Source organism: Python bivittatus, unplaced genomic scaffold, assembly GCF_059951505.1.
Source record: "Python bivittatus isolate LINGU-HERP-01145 unplaced genomic scaffold, Pbiv_v1 ctg000430_np1212, whole genome shotgun sequence".
Lineage (NCBI taxonomy): Eukaryota > Metazoa > Chordata > Lepidosauria > Squamata > Pythonidae > Python > Python bivittatus.
The window spans coordinates 5,865,946-5,886,323 of NW_028277071.1; the positions used below are offsets into that span (position 1 = coordinate 5,865,946).

The following is a 20,378-nucleotide window of genomic DNA, read 5'->3' on the forward strand; positions in this document are numbered from 1 at the left end:
AACAGGCCAAGTTGTTGCTTAGGAGCATCCATGTCACTTACCAAGTGGTATGGCAGGGCAATCAGGGCCTCTGCCTCAGACTTCTGGAAGTTCCAGGAACCATCTGGATTTGAGAGTTTCCACCAGTAAGCTACAGGGGAGGAAACATTAGGGAACTGCTCATACTGCCCCCTACAGGCTGAATTTCAACACCCTCTCCCGCCATGAAAAACACTGCTGCCCTCTAGAGGCTGGCTGGGGTGCTGCAAAGATCTATTAAATGATAGCACAATCGAACACAGGTACAGGTAAGTCTCAATTAGTGCAGTTAATGAATCCCACGAAATGGTCACATTATTCGAATTCCCACTATTCAAGGTGACATTTCTATGGAAAACACAGAAATTAGTTCCAGCTCGACGGAAATAGGCAATTAAAAATTTTAAACATAAAATTTCATATGTATATTAATGAAATATTACAGTAAAGGATAAAACAAAAATACTTTAAATTTATGGTTAACAAGTCACAGAGTAGTTAGAGAAAGCAAAATAAAAAATAAAAATTCTACCGTAGATTCAGGCATTCGAGTACCTCTTCCTACTTAGCATTATGTCGTTCAATTACATCAATTTTTTTGCTGTAATTATGAGTCTCTTCTTTTTTGAACTTACTGTTCTTTCTGATAGAATCTTCCTTTTCTCCATTTTGCAGAGACAAAGATTAGCAGCATCTTAAACCCCAACCACAATTGGGCATGTACTAGCTTCAATTGGGCATGCACTAGCCTCAAATTAACTGAATTTTGGGTTGCATTAAATGCAACCTGGCATCAATTTACAATTTGCACTAAATCAAATATCGCATTATTTAAACTTGCACGAATTGCGACCTACCTTTATTTAAATGCTGCTGAAGATTAAGAAGGTTGGAAAACACTAGGAGAGAATGGAGTGACCCTACAGAGGCAAAGCATGTCATGTTCTGCCAAAAGAATGAAGGAACTGTTACCTGCCAAGAGCACATGGGCTGTGTGGTCCAGACCTGGTTTTTTCAAGTAGCGCCGTTCTATGGCCGTCCTCATGGGGCTGCCACAAAGCTGCAGCCGAGAACCTGGGAGCTGTGACTGGGAACCACAAGCCCCAAGAAGACTATGGAGAAAGAGCAGAGAGTTGGATCTTGTCTCCTACTTCCCACCCTCCAAAAAAAATCAGTGTCACACAATTCAGGATCAAACAACAGCCTCAGTAAATAAAGAATTTATGTGAGAATTTCAGCCCTCACCCTCAGGTTGGCCTTGAATTTATTTTTTAAATCTGTACGCTGCTGCTCCTCTAGACACCCATGAGAGTCTCCCCTCCACAACTATAAGACATACGCCGGATTGAGAGGCAAGAATTGGGCCCAAAGTCACTCAGTGAAGTCAGTGGAAAATTAGATGCCCCCAACCCACCCAAGGAGAAGCTTCTTTAACCCTTTGGTAGTTGTTGAAAACCCTTAGCTCCCAGGACAACTATCCTGGCTAAGCAGAGGTGAAAGGATCATCTCAGTGGTCCAAGAAGCCACGTTAAGCTACTAGTAGACCAACATGCAATGCACACTTCCTGAATGCCACTGACAAACAAGCCAGGGAGTCACACTGGCTTATGCTTGTGGCTTCTAGAGACACTGGCCATGTTAGATGCAAGATGCGGGGCCGGAGGATCAGCCCAATCTATCTAGAACTGCCAAAGTTGAGTTGCAAAATTCCAGATGGTTATTTAGGAGCAGCAGTTTGGGTTCTCTATCTCTCTCTTCTGCCATCTGGTGGCTGTTCATATTTATGCAGCCCAGAGACAGCATCCCTAATCTAATTCCCACTTCACATGCAGACCCCTCATCTGCACATCTACCACACACAGCAACTTACACTCTATAGGGGAGAATTATCTTTGTTCAGCCAGAACCCCCCAAAAATGAGTCCCTCACCCCCTCAGGTTCCGCAGAAGGTCAAAAAAGAGGGCTGTGGGAAAGCTGCCAACGTATCTTCCAGCAGTAATGGCTTTTTCCAAAGTTAGACTGGCCCCCTTCAATTCCTTCCAGATAGCAAGGATGGAATAGAGATCTCGTTCCATTAGGCCTGCAGGGGTCAGAGGCAGAATAATCTTTGAATGGAGCAGACTAGGGTCTGCTAGATGTTTTGCATCAAAGCTTCCTCATCTTTATTATATCTATATAGCTCTATCTTTTCTTCTGTCAATGTAAGGAAGATGACATGAAGGTCTCCCTTAATTTTAAACTCCCCACAACTCTGTGAGGTTGGGCCAAAGCCACCCAGTTACTTCCCCAGTCAAGAAGCCTTGAAACTAGATCTCTGGGTGTCAAGTTCAAGTTCAAGACCTCCACAACACTGCCTGGAAGAACACATCACCTCCAATGGCCTTCCCTCCTTCCCACCCACCAAAGGACTATTGGTGGCTATTTATGGCCATTGGCACCCGGTCTCCAGAGCCAACAGTCCCACTGAACATTCTCATTTAACACTCCCTTGCAACTTACCATCTCTGCTGACCCAGAGAGACACCAGAGTGACAGCGACCAGCTCTAGCCCATGATCTTGCTCCAAACAACCCAACAAGTGTTGCATCATCAGCGGAAGAGAGACAGGAAGTTTCTGGATCCGCTCCGAGAGCTGAGGCCAGAAGGGTGGGGGAAAAAAAGAATGACTGATGAAACCTCTTGAGGTTCAGAGATTTGCAGAAGCCTTGTTTCTCCAATCCACCCTACCCCTAACAGTTCTTCTAAGGAACCCCTCACCTTCTCGTATAGGGCAAAAAGCCGCAGATCCTGGGTTAGCAAGCTCAGGTACAAAGGTTGCTGAGAGCCACGTTTCATCAGCACTAGCCGCATCTGTGGGGAGAAGAGATGGGGTCCCAGGACCCACCGTGTCTTTCCATTGCTGTCTTCAATCTTCTGCCTCTCCCGCTCCCTAAGCCTGTGTCAAGGACTCCCATAAATCCCAGCTAGCAAAACCAGGGAAGACAAAGAGTTCAGGCCCATATATAGTATCTGGAAGGCACCAAGATGTGGAACTAGACACCCCTTGTTGAGTTGCATCCCACTCTTTCTCCCAGTCCCTCCAAATTAAGACTATGACTATGAGTATTTAACTAGCCTAAGATCTCCCAATGAACTTCAGGGATGAATGGAAATTTGAACCCAGGTTTCCATGATGGCCACTGCATTATGAGGGCTCTGCATCATGTGCCCCAACCCATTTCTTTTCCACTGTAAGAAAAATGCTTAAGAAAGACCTCTTAGCAAATCCCAGATCTGCACTGGCTGATTCGCTGCCCTCCAAAGGAACAGGACATCGATTATGAAGAACACTGTGACGGAATGGTTTGAAGGCTGCGCTTGGGGAGATAAGCATTTCCTTAGCCCCCAGCAGGAGTGTGGGAAGGTGAAGAGGATGAGACTGGCACCACCCTAAGGAATTCGTGGTGTTTGCTTGCTGGCTTGGGAAGTTTAGATTCAGTCTGGCAAGATTCTGTCTTGTGGGTGAAAGCTAATAAAAGCTACTGAACTAGACCTGTACTGTCTCGTGGAGTTCTTTGGGCTGAACCTGGCATCAATCTTGCCAGACTCTACTACCATCAAGAGGGGGGAATTGGAATCATGGCAACGGATCCCCACGGGGCAAATTTGACACCACAGTTGTTGGTGGCAGCCCTGCTACAACATCAACAGCAAGAAATGCTTATCTCCCCGAGCGCAGCCTTCACCAAACCATTCCATCACAAACACCCAGCGTTTAACTCGCACTGTGTTGTTTATTTGGCTTTAGGGGTAGGCAGCTCTGCAGCTCCAGAGGGGGTGCACTCACTGCCCTTGTTGGTATCTGTATGCTCCTAGGAAAATGTACCCCTTTGAGTTAAAGGAGGTATTAACAAGGTGGTGAGAGAGTGTTGCTCCCTATCAGTGTCTTAACTCAAACCAATATTTTCCTAGGACCTCATGGCTACCAACAGAGGCATGCCCAGTCCCAACCCCTTTCCACTCTAGAGCTTAGTAACTGCACATCCTTCTTTTGCTTCATCCTGAGAAAAAATCAAGGGTCTACTTGACTACACCGCATTAAGATTTCACGGTCGGAATAGTACTTAGCAAACACGCTCCCTCCCTGCCTGTCTCTCAACCCTACTCTAAGAACTCTTGCATGTTTTTTTCCATTCCATGAAGACTCTTCTTCACAAGAGAAAGTGAGGCAGCCCTGAATAAAGAATTGTATGATGGTTATTCAGATGTTGTGCTTGTGCAGACGTTTCAAGGGTAGCCATGATTAGATTGCAGATTTGCCATTTACCTGGTTATTAAAAGCCGACTCCTCCAACTTTTTCCCATACAGGGCCAAATCTTTGCGGATGATGGCAGCTCTGTCCAGAAGGGCCAAAGGCTCAAGGGGAATGAAGATGGCATTCTTCCGTCGCTTAAGAGATTCAAGGAATGCTGACTCCACAGAGACACTGAGAACCAGGCTGACTCGCTGCACAGAGACACGGAACCAAGGAAGGCTTAGACTCAGACTGTCTACATGTGGGTCAGCTAAAGGTGCCAAGGCCTAGGAAGAATAGGGAGGGCAATTAAACCTTACCTGGGGCATTTGTTCAGGCAGCCAGTCAGATACCAGCTCTCCTCCAGTGGCATGGATCAAGTCAGCATCGTCGATCAAAAGCACCAAAGTCTGGCCCCGTTTCAGCAACTTGGCCACCGTGTAGAGAAGGCATTCAAACTGGGCCACCAGCCCTCTGTAAGAAAAAACAAATCTCTTTCCTTTTTGCAAGAGCAGGATAATTCCATATTCACTGCATAGGAAACGAAACAAATCCACTACCCCCGCCACGCCAAAACGATGAAGAATTGCCTAGGCGTGATTTACGTTTACATTAGCAGTGGTGATTGGAAGTAGATATTCAGCCCAAAACACTTCCGCTTGAGAAGACAGGGAAGACTGGTGAGAACCAGAGGATGGGCTGGATGTTAGACCACTTAGGTGCTCCTGGCAACCACCTGTGACACAACAACAGCATGTCCACACAGACAATCCCCGAAGCAGTTTAATAACTGTTCTTCAGCACAGGCATACTCGATTTTTGATCGGAAATACATGTGCTGCTTTATACAGAGAACAATCACAAGGTGGGCAACCAGTAGACACAAAACAGGATGGATAATATTTGACTTTGGCCCCTACATGTTATCAACTGGAACACAGATCTGTAAGTGCAGGTTTGCGACTCTAACCCCCTTCCCCACCCAAAAAATATACGTAATCTCGAGCCCAAGTGGGAAAACAGTGATCTCCTTCCTCCTCTTCACTGATAAAGTTTCAATTTGTTCTCTAGTACAGCCTTTCCTAAAATCTTCTACAAATACTGGAAACACCAAAATGTTAGCTAACTGACTGGGAGTTCTATGTTTTGTAGTTGGGTCACACTTGGAGTGCTGAGGGCAGTCCTGAAGTAATCTTCTCATTCCGTCCTTCTTCGGCATCTGCCCACTCAAGCCCTGCTCTGCAAAATTAGGCCTGTGCCAACCTGTAGCTTCTGGGTGGGGTCGGAGGGTTCTCTAACAACTTTCTCAGCACGGCAAAGAGATGACCCAACACGACTTGGGCTTCGGCCTGCTTGGGTCCCGCCTTGGTGAAATGGGCCACAACGTGGTAACGGGGAGTAGAGCCTTCTCCTTCCTGCGGGACTATCATCCTGAGCTTCTCTGCAAGCGCTGCCTGGGGAGAAGGAAAGAAAGGGAGAGAAGGCTTCAGCCATGGGTCCTAGCCAAGATGACCCTTCCATAATTCCCTCAAACCTGGAACTAAAGTGGCCAACTTCAAACGCCATCCCAGCCACCATTCTCTCCCCATTGAAGAATTCACTCCTGGGTAGCATTTCAGGCCAGCAACTTCAGTTTTGACAAAATACAAGGGAGCAAAAGTCCATCTTCCTCAGAGATGAATAAACCACGCGCTCTTTCACAAGATCCTTTCTCTCTCCTGCATCTTCAGAGCTAGCGTGAATAAACGTCCTATATTTTTCATGATCCGGGGAATACTTCTGCAAATTCGAGTCTTTCCCTCCCCACCCCAAACTGCTAATATTTCCCCTTGCATACAGGTGGTACCATTTTGGCCACCCCAGAACATATACTAAGCTTACACATCTCACCCCAACTTCTCCAGACCTCCCCCATTGCTTGAACCTTCCCTTTGCTCACCAAGAAAACCGTCTTTCCTTGGCCAGGCTCACCGCTCACAACGTAAAGCCTGCCACCGCGCAGCTGAGCAGCTGTGGTGTTCAAAAGCTTTGCCCGGGCACAAAATCTCCTCTGCTGCAATTCCTGGAAAGATTCTTGCAGAACATTTCCTTCCTCTTCCTCTGAGTCTGCTGTGAATTTGAATTCACGTCCCTAAGTTGAGATGTGAGAGAAATAAAGTCAAGGCAAGTTTTGAAACATCCCTGAAGCTTGACTAGCAGGGCTCTGAAAGGGGCTGCAGGTACCTCTATAAAATGGTGCTGGAGGCATTTCCATACATCCTGCAAGACTCTGTTGCCAAAATCTTCAAGACCTTTCACATAAGGCTGACCTTGGGCTAGTCCACCCCACTGACAGGAGTAGCTGCAAAAAAAAATTCAGGTTAGGACACATTAAGCTCTCCCACCTACTCAACAGCTATCATAATACATGCCCAAGCATCTGTTCCTTTACTTGCTAAAGGCAGCTAGGTTTCCATGTTTCCCAAGATGTTCCTTCAAGTCTGCCATGCGCTGGGCAGCTTCTTCTGATTCAGCTGCAAAATCTTTTTTCCACACTTCTGGCACGGAGCTGGAGAGAGAGGAGGAGGAGGAGGAGGAGGAAGAGACTCAAAATCTATGATTAAGGCAATCCATTCTCTGTGAGAATTGCTTTTGGGATTAAAAAACACCATTTGAAGGTGTGGAAGGTTTGGAGACAAAGTGCAAGGTTATCAGTCACACAACTATGCCACCAGAAGCAGGATGCAATTTCTTTTAAGTGGAAATTCATCTGAATTTTGTCACCAACGCGCAGCCTACTTTTAAGAGGCAAGAAGCTTGACAATTAGCAACTCTTTGCTTTGGTCATCCAAAAAGCATTTCACATCAAACACAGAATTTTTCTGATGATCGCAACATTCGAAAGAGAACGGTCCTAGCCCTGGAAAGGAAAATATCTATATGTGGGCCAACATTCAGCAAAATCTCAGGCTCTTTCACAGCCAGATTTACTAGGTGTGTTCTCATGAGAAGCCACAAAATTTGCTGCCAGCGCTTTGATTGGGTCAGCTGCCCCCCCCCCACCCCACAGGTCTGAAAGCTACGTTGCTACTGCAATAATAATAATTTAATTATTATTAAATGCCACGCACCAGCTTAGTACGCCATCCAAGCCCATCCAATTGCTTTCCAAAACATTTTGCTTCTTTCCATCGTTTCTTACCAAAGAAATATAAAGTTACAAAACAGATAAACAAACCCTATCTCAGTTCTCAGCTCCTCCTTAAGTTGAGCTCAGTTCCTGCTGACTGCATGACCACATCCTTCTTCCAGGATGCTCTTGTTCCCGCTTCCCAATGAAGGCTTACCTGGTGGTCTCCCATCCAAGTATTAACCAAGTTTTACCTTGCTCAGCTATTTTTAAAATCAGTCAAGGCAGCCTACTCCCTTCTGCAAGAATTTCCTTTTTTTTTTTTTTTTTTTTAGTACAAATATTAGAGCAGTTAAGTTAATTTAAGTAAGTTGAAACTGGTCTATAGGATCTGCAAACTAATTAATAAAAACAATTTACCCAAGAAAGTCTGGCTCTCGGAGATAGAAGAATGCCCTAGATCCTGCTGTGGGGTCATTATTACCATTCAGGAACTGAACAGCCTCCAACTCAGTGATAGAGCGGCCTGCTGGGTACTTTTTCACCTGCAGAAACAATATTCAAACAGTAGCTCTTACTCTGAGAATCATCCCAACAGCTGTTTCCCAATTACGCTCTCTTCGATGACGTTCAGCCCTGATTCCCTTCATCATCTTTCCTGTCCACCCTAATTAAGCCTTTGGGGCCAGCAAAATACTGCTTTTATGTTGTTTTCCAAGAGCGTTTTCCTACCAATTGCTGGGGCCACTGAATCCACCAGATCTCTGATAAAATGCACATTATGCAAATCTTTGCCGATGTGATTCCCCCCCCACCAACAGGCAAGCCCTAAAACGCTGCCTCTTCCACACACAGGGCTCCAGTTGATGCTCATTTTTCCTTTCGGAATGGATGTTTCCACTTAGCATCTTCTGGGTCATCAACACCACAAAGCTCACGTCAGCATCGTCTCTCACCCATTCATATTGCGGTTCATCTGGCAAGGAAGTCTCTTTCGGGACGTGGCCATACCGCTCCCCGAGGATTCCGATGAAGAGGAAACTCTGTGAGACTTCTGACAGGCACAACTCCACCTGCCTAAAGAGAAAACCCTGGCAAGTCTCTGTTTTCTCGCTCCTCAGTTTTGCCTCAATCCCACCCTCTTTCTAGCCGTACACAGAGATCTATTTCACAGACTTTGGTCTCTCAGCACATCACAGAGAGGTGGAAGTTGCGCTTCTTTATTTACACAGTGGCAGTTTCAAAAGAGGCTCCAGGAGAAAGAGCAAATCAGGGTGAGAAGTTATAGACAGGGCACTTGAGTGGGTGCTCCTCTCTCGTCACACAAGGGGGTGAAACAGGCTCGGCTTCTATACTTCTCACAAAGGACTTGTCGTCAAATGCTCAGACCAAGAAAGAGGGATCAGTAGTCAACCAACTGCGGAGTATCCTGGACTCCGGGTCCCATCAGTCCCTGCTAGCATGGCTGATGGCCAGAAATGACGGATCTAGCAATATCCAGAAGACCACAGGCAGCCCATACTGGACATTAGTCCAGATATATCCAGTACCGGATGGTGGCAGAAGCTGACCCTCAAACTTTAACCCATAAGCTGACCTGCAATTTTCATGGTATTTTGGTTAAAAATTTGAGGGTTGGCTTATCTGCAGATAGCCATATATGCCAGTATATACAGGAAATATGGGTACTTTAAAAAAGTATTACCATATATACTCACAGAGAAGCCCATCAGTGGATAAGCCAAACCTGATTTTTTAGGTGTATTTTGGCACCTAAAATTCTCAGCTTATCTGTGAGTATATACGGTAATCAGTATATTAATCTTTAATATATCCCCTCTCCTGGAACCAGGGTGGTGGTCTCATTATCATTATTATTTCTACAGACCCCCAGAGGTTTGTAAAACAAAAACATGCAGTTAAAAACAACAGAGCAAATAGAAATAAAACAACCATTAATTAATCCAAGTTGCGATACAAGAATCAATGGTCATGACAGTGATAATGCAAGCCAAATGAAACGATTATAACAAAGCCAGACAAAATAATCTCAACAAAGAGATCAACGTACGTCATTCAAAGTGAAAATAAATTAAGGATGGGAAGAACAAACTATTCAGGCAAACGCTTTTTGGCAGGTACCATCTCAAGCAGCCTTCAGAACATTAGGAACAGGAACAGGACTTTAAGGGGAAGCCAGACCCCCTCCCTCCCCACAAGCACCCCACATACTTGCTCCACCGGCTCTCGTGCTCTGTGATCCCCCAGCGCAAGTCAATCTCCTGGATCGCTAAGCAGAACTGGGCTGCTCGCGCTCGAAGCTCGGGAAAAACAGAGCGGATAAGCAGGTCACGTTCACCATGCATGTCCCGGAAAGTAGAGGAGACAAAAATCCTCACAGAGAGCCACCTGCCAGAAAACAGGAGTCAATATCCAATTCTCCATCCAGACAAAATCATGGTCTTTCTCATTACTTCCCCTTAAAGCCACCTTCTCTCAGGCGCAGGTATGAAGGGCAGAACCGTAGCTCCCCGCTGAGCTGTCATTGTTCGCCGTTGCTTGGGCAAGCCATGAATCTCATCAGCCTTTCCAACATGCTCTAAGAATCGGGAATTGCCGCATTCAGCCATAAACCTGCCCAAAGTAAGAAACTTCTTTTAAAATCTAGAATTTCCCAGCAGACAGTAAAGCACACACAGATATCACCTCCCGAGACTTCTGCCTTCGTTCCAACTACTTCTTGAAACAGCCACCAGCTATCAAGGCTCATTACGGAAACCATCTTTAGCCCTTCCCATTGCAGAAACGGCCTTCTGTGATCCAATGAAAGCAACCCCATAACAAAGTGTAATCATTAACACATCAAGCAAGCCATTCACATCTACAGGTAGTCCTCACTTAACAACCATTTGTTTAGTGACCATTTGAAGTCACAACAGTACTGAACAAAGGGACTTACAACCGGTCCTCGCACTTACAACCATTGCAGCATCCCCACAGTCATGTGATTGCAATCTGGGCGCACTTGGCAACCAGCTCACACTTACGACGGTTGCAGCGTCCCAGGGTCACATGATCCCCATTTGTGACCTTCCCAGCTGGCTTCCAGCAAGCAAAATCAATGGGGAAACCGCATGATTTGCTTAACAACCATGGTGATTCATTTAATGACCACTGCAAAAAAAGGTCGTAAAATCAGGCACAACTCGCTTAACAACCACCCCGCTTAACAACAAATTTTGCAGTCCCTATTATGGTCGTTAAGCAAGGACTACCTGATTTCTCCCCTTCATGGATCACTGCCTTGTCGTGGCGAAGGGGCTTGCGTAACTCAGTGAAGCCATGAGCTATACCGTGCAGGGCCACCCAAGACGGACAGGTCATGACAGAGAGTTCTGACAAAATGTGGTCCACTGGAGAAGGAAATGGCAACCCACTCCAGTATCCTTGCCAAGAAAACCCCATGGACAATGTTAAAAGGCTAAAAGATATGAGGCCGGAAGATGAGCCCCTCAGGTCCGAAGGTGTCCAATATGCTACTGGGGAAGAGCGGAGGGCATTTCCAAGTAGCTCCAGAAAGAGTGAAGCGGCTGGGCCAAAGCCAAAAGGACGTTCAGCTGTGGATGTATCTGGAAGCGAAAAGAAGGTCCGATGCTGCAAAGAACAATATTGTATAGGTACCTGGAATGTAAGATCTATGAACCAAGGCAAGCTGGATGTGGTCAAACATGAGATGACAAGATTGAACGTCGACATCTTGGGAATCAGCGAACTGAAATGGACGGGAATGGGTGAATTTAATTCGGGTGACCATTATATCTACTACTGTGGGCAAGAAACCCTTAGAAGAAATGGAGTTGCACTCATAGTGAATAAGAGAGTGGGAAAGGCAGTAATGGGGTACAACCTCAAAAACGACAGAATGATCTCAGTGCGTATCCAAGGCAAACCATTCAACATCACAGTAATCCAAGTCTATGCCCCAACCACTGATGCTGAAGAAGCTGAAGTTGACCGCTTCTATGAAGACCTACAACACCTTCTAGAACTAGCACCAAAAAGATGTCCTTTTCATCATAGGGGATTGGAATGCTAAAGTAGGAAGTCAAGGAGTAATCGGAATAACAGGCAAATTTGGCCTTGGAGTACAAAATGAAGCAGGGCAAAGGCTAATAGAGTTCTGTCAAGAGAACAAGCTAGTCATAGCAAACACTCTTTTCCAACAACACAAGAGACGACTCTACACATGGACATCACCAGATGGTCAATACCGAAACCAGATTGATTATATACTTTGCAGCCAAAGATGGAGAAGCTCTATACAGACAGCAAAAACAAGACCAGGAGCTGACTGTGGCTCAGATCATGAGCTTCTTACTGCAAAATTTAGGCTTAAATTGAAGAATGTAGGGAAAACCACTAGACCACTCAGGTATGACTTAGATCATATTCCTTGTGAGTACACAGTGAAGGTGATGAATAGATTTAGAGGATTAGATTTGGTAGACAGAGTGCCTGAAGAACTATGGACGGAGGTCCGTAACATTGTACAGGAGGCAGCAACTAAAACCATCCCAAAGAATGCAAGAAAGCAAAATGGCTGTCTGATGAGGCTTTACAAATAGCTGTGGAAAGAAGGAATGCGAAAAGCAAGGGTGAAAGGGAAAGATATAAGCAACTGAATGCAGATTTCCAGAGAATAGCAAGGAGAGATAAGAAGGCTTTCTTAAATGAACAATGCAAAGAAATTGAGGAAAACAATAGAATGGGGAAGACTAGAGATCTCTACAAGAAAATTGGAGATATGAAAGGAACGTTTAGTGCAAAGATGGGCATGATAAAGGACAAAAAAGGCAGGGACCTAACAGAAGCAGAAGAGATTAAGAAGAGGTGGCAAGAATACACAGAAGAACTATACAAGAAAGATCTTAATGTCCCTGATGTCCACGCTGGTGTGATCACTGACCTTGAGCCAGACATCCTAGAGAGTGAAGTCAAGTGGGCCTTAGGAAGCATTGCTAACAACAAAGCTAGTGGAGATGACAGTATTCCAGCTGAGTTATTTAAAATACTAAAAGATGATGGTGTTAAAGTGCTGCACTCAATATGCCAGCAAGTTTGGAAAACGCAACAGTGGCCACGGGATTGGAAAAGGTCAGTTTACGTTCCAATTCCAAAGAAGGGCAACGCCAAAGAATGCTCAAACTATCGCACAATTGCACTCATTTCACATGCTAGCAAGGTTATGCTCAAAATCCTACAAGCTAGGCTTCAGCAATACATGAACCGAGAACTACCGGATGTACAAGCTGGGTTTCGAAGAGGCAGAGGAACTAGAGATCAAATCGCCAACATTCGCTGGATCATGGAGAAAGCACGAGAGTTCCAGAAAAATATCTACTTCTGCTTCATTGACTATGCAAAAGCCTTTGATTGTGTGGATCACAACAAACTGTGGCAAATTCTTAAAGAGATGGGAGTACCAGACCACCTTACCTGTCTCCTGAGAAATCTGTATGCGGGCCAAGAAGCAACAGTTAGAACCGGTCATGGAACAACCGATTGGTTCAAAATAGGGAAAGGTGTACGACAAGGATGTATACTGTCACCCTGCTTATTTAACCTATATGCAGAGTACATCATGAGAAATGCCAGGCTGGAAGAATCACAAGCCGGAATCAAGATTGCAGGGAGAATCATCAACAACCTCAGATATGCAGACGATACCACCCTAATGGCAGAAAGTGAAGAAGAACTAAAGAGCCTCTTGATGAGGGTGAAAGAGGAGAGTGCAAAAGCTGGCTTGAAACTCAACATTAAAAAAACTAAGATCATGGCATCTGGACCCATCAATTCCTGGCAAATAGAAGGGGTAGAAATGGAAGCAGTAACAGACTTCATTTATTTGGGCTCCAAGATCACCGCAGACGGAGACTGCAGCCATGAAATTAAAAGACGCTTGCTCCTTGGGAGGAAAGCTATGGCAAGCCTAGATAGCATATTAAAAAGCAGAGACGTCACCTTGCCGACAAAGATCCGCATAGTCAAAGCTATGGTTTTTCCAGTAGTAATGTATGGCTGTGAGAGCTGGACCATAAAAAAGGCCGAGCGCCGAAAAATTGATGCCTTTGAACTGTGGTGCTGGAGAAGACTCTTGAGAGTCCCCTGGACTGCTAGGAGGTCAAACCAGTCAATCTTAAAGGAAATCAACCCTGATTGCTCATTGGAAGGATCGATAATGAAGCTCAAGCTCAGATATTTTGGTCACCTAATGCGAAGAGAGATCTCTTTGGAGAAGACCCTGATGCTGGGAAAGATTGAAGGCAAAAGGAGAAGAGGACGGCAGAGGATGAGATGGTTAGATAGCATCACTGAAGCAATGAGCATGAAACTGAGCAAACTCAGGGAGGCAGTGAAGGACAGGAAGGCCTGGCGCAATACGGTTCATGGGGTCACGAAGAGTCGGACACGACTTAACGACTAAACAACAACAACAACCTGATTTCTATCCACTCATCCAGCTCAGAGGCTCACCTGAACATCTGCTCACTGTAACCATGTATTACCACTTCCTTTCTGGATTTAAAAGTTCTCTTCTCCCTAAAACTGGAAGGCAGAAAAGTGTTTTCTTAGTTGCACAGCACACTGCTCCTTCCAGAATTCTTTTTAATTACGGCGACTCAGGGTTAAGTGCTTCATAAAGGGTACATCAAGAGAAATAAAAACAGATGAGCAGTCTAAGGCAGGGCCCATGCTCTCTCCTTACGTTGGGTCAGCACAGATGTTGATGAAAAGGACGTCTGGGACAAGGTGGCGGCGATACAGCTGGATACAAGAGCTGTCAAGCTCCTCAATGTCTCCGGTTAGCAAGAGAATCGTATCCACCTGGAGTTGGGAAAGAAAAATAAAACAGAGTTTTGGAATATGTGGAGACTCATCACACTGACCTGCATGTGTTAAAACTCCAAGGTAATTGCCTTCCTTTTGTTTGCAAAAGTTTTTTGCAACCTTTTTTTTGTTTGTGCGAAGACATCAACAGCCTGCAACTCCAAGCATCCAGCAGCTGCATTCATCAAGCCTTCTCCAACCCAGACCTGTGTATAGTTGCTGGACTACAACTCCCATCAGCACCTTGTTGATGGGGATCATAGGAAGCTGTAACCAATGCTGACAGAGCATTGTTACAAAAGCTACACAAGCTTTGAACCCCCTCCCATCCTAAGCCCCTTTTTCCAGCTGACCCAAGGAAGTGCAAAGACTCTGCTTTCTTTTGCTGGGTGAAATCAAGCCTACCATCATAAAAAAACATTTCCTTGGATGAGATCCAAAAGAATGGCCATTTAGCCCAGCAATATGGTTGCCTAGCAGACCACTAGAGGCCTCCAGTAACATCAAGACAAGGAGGCAGGGATTGAGGAAGCCAAACCATTCTAAAGGCACGTTCGTTCATTAACCTAATGTGTTTTTAACTGACTGATCAGCAAGATCTTGGTCCAATCAGTCTTTCTAACAGAAGGCTTCCTGTGTCTTCGCCACAGACTCTCAGACTCACATGTTCCCGCCGAGCCAGGAAATCCATGATGATCCCCGCTGGTGACCAATATTCACCGTCGTAAATTGAATTGCTCTGGAGGGAGAAGCATTGGATCGGTCATCCAGCACCCCATACTTAGGTTCCACTAGCATAAATGGAACTCTTCTGTAGATCCACTATTCTGCTAATCAGCGCAGGTCAATGGTTGATTAACAGCTTCTCCTATCGCCATGTTAGCTTCTCTTCTTACTTTGGTAGATTGTGGGGAGGAAGAGAGAATTTGCTCATTTTTCTCCCGTTATTTTTGCAATCTTTATTGTGCAAAGATACACGCCCGTCACAATATTCCCCTTGGAGGTAAGCAGTGCTATGCAAAGCACAGAACAAAGCTGAAGAAGAAAGCTGAAGAAGTTAGAGAACCTAGCTAGATCTAGTTTACACCAACCCCAGTCACTAGACATTATCTGTTTCTATCCTTGCAAACCCTCTTTGCTCCCCTCAACCCACTCACCGATTCATATAATTCATGATTACTCATATTTATCTAGAGAAAAGGGAAAGATGGTGAAGCCTGACCCTGAAACCATATCTTGGCCCTGAACCCATGCCCCTCTCAGCTCCAGGTCTTACCAAATCCTGTAAGGTTTGCACATCCTTCAGCACAGAACCAGTCATGGCAATAGCCCCCAAGATATTTGCACGGTAGCAAAGGAAGACCTTAGCCTGTTCGCAGGCAGAATATATCATGGAGCCCAGCAACATGGCCATGTCTTGGATCTGGTGAGAAGGGAAGAGTGACATTAAAAGAGGCACGCAAAGGACCCCATTATTACACCATCTGCCATAGGCCAAAAGAGCTCCTTATTTCTTTGTACAGGTATTTAAGGGTTGGAACAAGCCTAATGGCTGGTAGCTGCACTCAGCCAAAGTTGGCTGGTCTTTATTAAGCAAGCTTGGCTTTGGTTTAGACTTGGATGGGAGACCACTTGGAAAGCTGAGGGCTACAAAAAGGCATCTCCAAAAGTAAGTAATGGCAAACTGACCACTTTCATATTGTTGCCAATAAAGCAATTGGCAACTGAAGTGATACAGATGCATTTATCAAATTTCCAAGAGTTGAGTTCAACTAGAGGAAGACTAACTGAGCAAGCTGAATTAACGCTGGAGGAAAAAGGAATCAGATTTATCCCTAATTAGCTACCTTTAAGCTTTCAACTTCTTTTGCCAAACCTAATTCCATGCTGGGGGGACAAAGAATACATTTTTCTCTTTCCATTATGTTTTCTAGTTCCAAGGAACTACTCTCTGAATTGCAAGCAACACAGAGAGAAAACCAGGATAGAGCAGTAGAGAAGGGGTTGGACGAGGAGCAGGGAGACCCAAAGTCCAGTTCATCCTCAGACATGCAAGTTCCCTGGGTGACTCTGAGCCAGCCATTCTCTTTCAGCCCAACCTCCCTCCCAGGATTGTTCTGGGGAAAAACAGGAGGAGGAAACATTATGTAAGCTGTCCTGAGCTCCTGTATAAGCAAGGCAGCATACACAACTAATCAATAGATAAATAGTCAAGAGCATGTTTCTCAACCTTGGCAATTTGAAGATGTGTGGACTTCAACTCCCAAAATCCCCCAGCCAGCTTGATTACAGCAGTGATGGAAGACCTGAAGGACCAAGTTGGGGCTAGATCATCCTGAAGATCTATCTACATGGTTGCTAAGAGTTGACAACCATAATCAGTTAATAGTTGTCTTTGGATGGTGTTGAAAAAAGGAGAAAAATACCATAAACTAGTACAGCAGTGTTTCTCAACCTTGGCAACTTGAAGATGTGTGGACTTCAACTCCCAGAATTCCCCAGCCAGCTTCAAGTTGCCAAAGCTGAGAAACACTGGTCAAGAGAGCTTCAATATTTTCTCTTATTGGTCCTCTGTCTATTGGATCTAATGTAATAGAAACTATCAGAGAAAAAATCCCTAATAATATGAGCAGTCAACAGTGAAACCAATTTACTCAGAGAGTGGGCTTCTCTCCACTGAATCTGATCAAGCAGAGGATGGAATATATGGATCTGTCTGGAATATATGGATTCCTGTAACGGGGAAACGGAATGCAGACTCTACATTTCTCAGATCCATAATTCTACAACCGCATTAACACAACTTGTTTAAGCTGGTTATTAAATTGGTCTGCTTTCTGAGTTCACACCATAAGCAAATTGTTCCCCACATCTCACGTGCTCAACTGGACACATGAATGTCACGCTTAAAGAGGGCTAATTTCCACTTCAATCTGCACTGATCAGCTCCTATTTCAAGGATTGGGCCCAGTTCTGGGTCCAACACTTTTAAAAGGGTTTCAGAGAAACTGGAGAAGATTCAGAGAAGAACAGCAAGAATGACCAGACAAGAGACATTAAATCCTATGAAGACAGTGATGCAACTTAAAGGGTTTATCCTTGAGTAGTGAAGGAGGAGGATCTCTGAAAAGGGGTCCCAGAGAAGGACAGGACAGGTTCTTTGTCCATGCACAGTGCAAGAGATGGAATATTAAATTTACATTACAGGAAACCAGATTCTGAATGAACATTAGGAAGAAAAATGTCTAATAATAAGAGTAGTTCAAGGATGGGACCAATGACTCAAAGAGATAGCAGAGTCCTCTTCCCCAGATGTGTTCAAGCTGAAACACCTGCCCTAAGCAGGGGTTGGACTTTATGGCCTCCATGGCTCGCTCAATTATGTTGCTTTAGTTTGTAGATTTTAGGCTATTATTGGGGTGCTGATGTTGTTTAAAGTGCATAAATGTACAAAGTGCATTAAAGTCTAGCAAACCATCCTGGTTGCTTAAGTAACATAAATGCTTTTATTAAGTATAAATATCTGAAGATAAAACAACTGTGACGGATACCTGCAGATAATCCAAGGCGGGCCCCTGCAGACTTCTATACATTGCCAGACTACAATTTCCATCAATGTGATTGACAATAAACGGTCCTCCCTCGGCCCCTTATTGCCCATCTCCACTGCAAAAGTTTATACCTATTTTGCCAGGGGTGCAGATCATTTGTTTTTAAATGGGCTCGAGGAAATTGATTCGCATTAAAGTAACCTTCATGCTTATAAGAAGGCCCTTATAATAAGGTTGAGCAAAATAAGGACAAAAAAAGAGGAAGACCTCAATGACAATTGATAACTTTTTACCAACCGTTATGGGTTTCCTCTTCTGTTCACTGCAGTCCTTCTGGTCAGAAGTGGGGCAATACATACTCCGGCCTTGAACGCAAGGTTTTCCCATCGCATAGCAGCAGGAGATCAAGATGAGAGTTCGTCCAGGAATGGGGGGCACGTTATTCTGAACTGATAATCCAACTGCTGTCTCTAAAGCCTGACAGTAGCATTGCAGGAGGTCGTGGGTGTAGTGGAGGTCTCTGCAAGATACAACATTGAGAAAGAAGAAAGTCTAGAAAAAGAAAATACTATTTGCTTGTGGCTTGGCTCAGGCGGATTAAGGTCAGGGTTGTGGATTTGTAGAAGGAAGCCATCTGTGGTGGGGAAAAGAACCAAATCCATCCAAGAACTTCATTGCTACAAGGGATGTCAAGAGCCCCCGCAGCAGAAAATAGTGCCTCAGTGGATATTAGCAAAGGTACTAAGTGAACCCCATACCCAATAACAATGTACCTTGGAATCAAGGATCTGCAGATAAATGCAGCACCCTTAGCCTAGAAGTCACATTTGGTTGGGAGCTTCTGGAAGCTGGATTAGACTGATCTTAGACCCCATCAAGCCAATAAATACTTTGTTGGGCAGTGTTGGGCTTCAGGGTTTAGTGACCATGGTCTAAAGCCTACACCAAATACTTCACTCTCCATCTCCAGAACCTCCACTATGCAAGAAGGCAAGGATAGACCTGGCTACACCACCAGTACCTGGATTTAAGCAGTTTCTTCTTCTCCTTCTTCACCATCTGGAAGATTAGCGGGACTTCCATGCAGCTACGTAGATATCGGGGTTTTCCAGATTCCCCTGGTAGTTTCATTTGCTTTAGGATCTTTTTGATGATCTGTATGTTACTTGGGAAGGGTTCCTCTAAAAGATGAAAAAGATGTTGAAGGAAGGAAGGAAGGAAGGAAGGAAGGAAGGAAGGAAGGAAGGAAGGAAGGAAGGAAGGAAGGAAGGAAGGAAGGAAGGAAGGAAGGAAGGAAGGAAGGAAGGAAGGAAGGAAGGAAGGAAGGAAGGAAGGAAGGAAGGAAGGAAGGATCCCTTTTTCCCCATTTGAAAATAAATCCTTCTATCTATAGGTAACCTAGAAAACCACATCAACTTTTCTGCCTTCTTTGACGTTCATAATTCATCTTAATTATCTTCATCCACTTCTCTTGCCTTCACCCTTCCCACTTCTTTTTCTCTGCTGCGTTCCCTTTGCAAGTCTGAATGCAGCATTTAGAACTGAGGGAAACGTAGCTGCTTTGTTGAAACAGCTTTCTTATGTTTCCATCAGGCACCACCATCCTTCTACAAAAATCTGGCCCTGTCATGCAGCAGAAGGTTGGATCATGCATCCATGTGCGTGAAACAAATGATGTTGCTTCCTTCTTGTGTAACAGTTCAAACTCTGAAACCATACACATACTATCTTCCCATGTAACGTAGAAACACTAAATTAAAAAACTGGCTCACAAGGATGTATTAAAAAAAATTCAGAACAGCCCCACAGGACAAAAGGACTTAGGAGGAACTTGACAATGTCAAGAAACAATTCCCAGCCATTCAACCCAGATAAGTACTCCTCACCCTTTTCTTTAAGATCTTTTTCCAGATCCAAAATGACTTTGTATGCAGCAAGGAACCGAAAAGGAAGCTGCCTGCTGTGGATGACAGAGTCCTGGAGGGACAAAAAAATGCCAAAGGCAGAAGCAGGAGGGAAATTATTAACATTAAAGTACAGAATACTCTACTATGAATTTCTCCCAGAAGACCACCTGCCAGTTGTGTGGATTTCAGTTCCCAAAAGACTCAGGAATAGCCATGCTGGCTGAGGAATTCTGGGAGTTGAAGTTTACACAAATGGACAATGTCTAGGTTGAAGTTGAATGACCTAGTAAAAAGACCTCTTTAGGAAGAACTGAAGTCTGTATATGGAGGCTACGTGGAAGAAAGGTCCTTTACATCACAGGGAAATCTGAGAGTACAAAAACGTATTCTCTTTGCCACTCTTGTACTCTGAAATCTATCAGTGAAAGCCTGAGCACTCTTTTCCCATATTGTTAGGGCAGCAAACCATGGTTTGTCCCAGGTATTTCCCACTTCTTCACATTTTGATGGTCTCCTTGAAGTACAGTATAAGAAAAAATAATGGCTGCCATTCATAATGATGGAAAAAAAATATAAAGGATGAGTCCACACAGGATTCACAGAACATAACAGCAGGGTTCAGCTAGACCTT

At 44.6% G+C, this 20,378-nt stretch overlaps 1 protein-coding gene across 5 annotated transcripts in view; it reads right to left on the reverse strand.

The window, feature by feature from the left end:
- Positions 1–20,378, reverse strand: part of TEP1 (telomerase associated protein 1) — a 59,940-nt gene that overhangs the window by 24,368 nt on the left and 15,194 nt on the right. For all 5 annotated transcript variants that reach the window (XM_088144228.1, XM_088144225.1, XM_088144226.1 and 2 more), the window contains 22 exons: positions 19,727–19,817; positions 18,862–19,021; positions 18,138–18,360; positions 15,566–15,712; positions 14,954–15,028; positions 14,168–14,286; positions 13,936–14,007; positions 9,892–10,035; positions 9,634–9,810; positions 8,358–8,478; positions 7,822–7,946; positions 6,724–6,840; positions 6,516–6,633; positions 6,232–6,423; positions 5,556–5,746; positions 4,613–4,766; positions 4,325–4,504; positions 2,776–2,868; positions 2,518–2,650; positions 1,948–2,098; positions 991–1,130; positions 42–130 (listed from right to left, as the gene is read on the reverse strand). In XM_088144228.1, the coding sequence (XP_088000354.1) occupies positions 42–130; positions 991–1,130; positions 1,948–2,098; positions 2,518–2,650; positions 2,776–2,868; positions 4,325–4,504; positions 4,613–4,766; positions 5,556–5,746; positions 6,232–6,423; positions 6,516–6,633; positions 6,724–6,840; positions 7,822–7,946; positions 8,358–8,478; positions 9,634–9,810; positions 9,892–10,035; positions 13,936–14,007; positions 14,168–14,286; positions 14,954–15,028; positions 15,566–15,712; positions 18,138–18,360; positions 18,862–19,021; positions 19,727–19,817 (3,012 nt within the window). The remainder of the gene's footprint in view (positions 1–41; positions 131–990; positions 1,131–1,947; positions 2,099–2,517; positions 2,651–2,775; positions 2,869–4,324; positions 4,505–4,612; positions 4,767–5,555; positions 5,747–6,231; positions 6,424–6,515; positions 6,634–6,723; positions 6,841–7,821; positions 7,947–8,357; positions 8,479–9,633; positions 9,811–9,891; positions 10,036–13,935; positions 14,008–14,167; positions 14,287–14,953; positions 15,029–15,565; positions 15,713–18,137; positions 18,361–18,861; positions 19,022–19,726; positions 19,818–20,378) is intronic.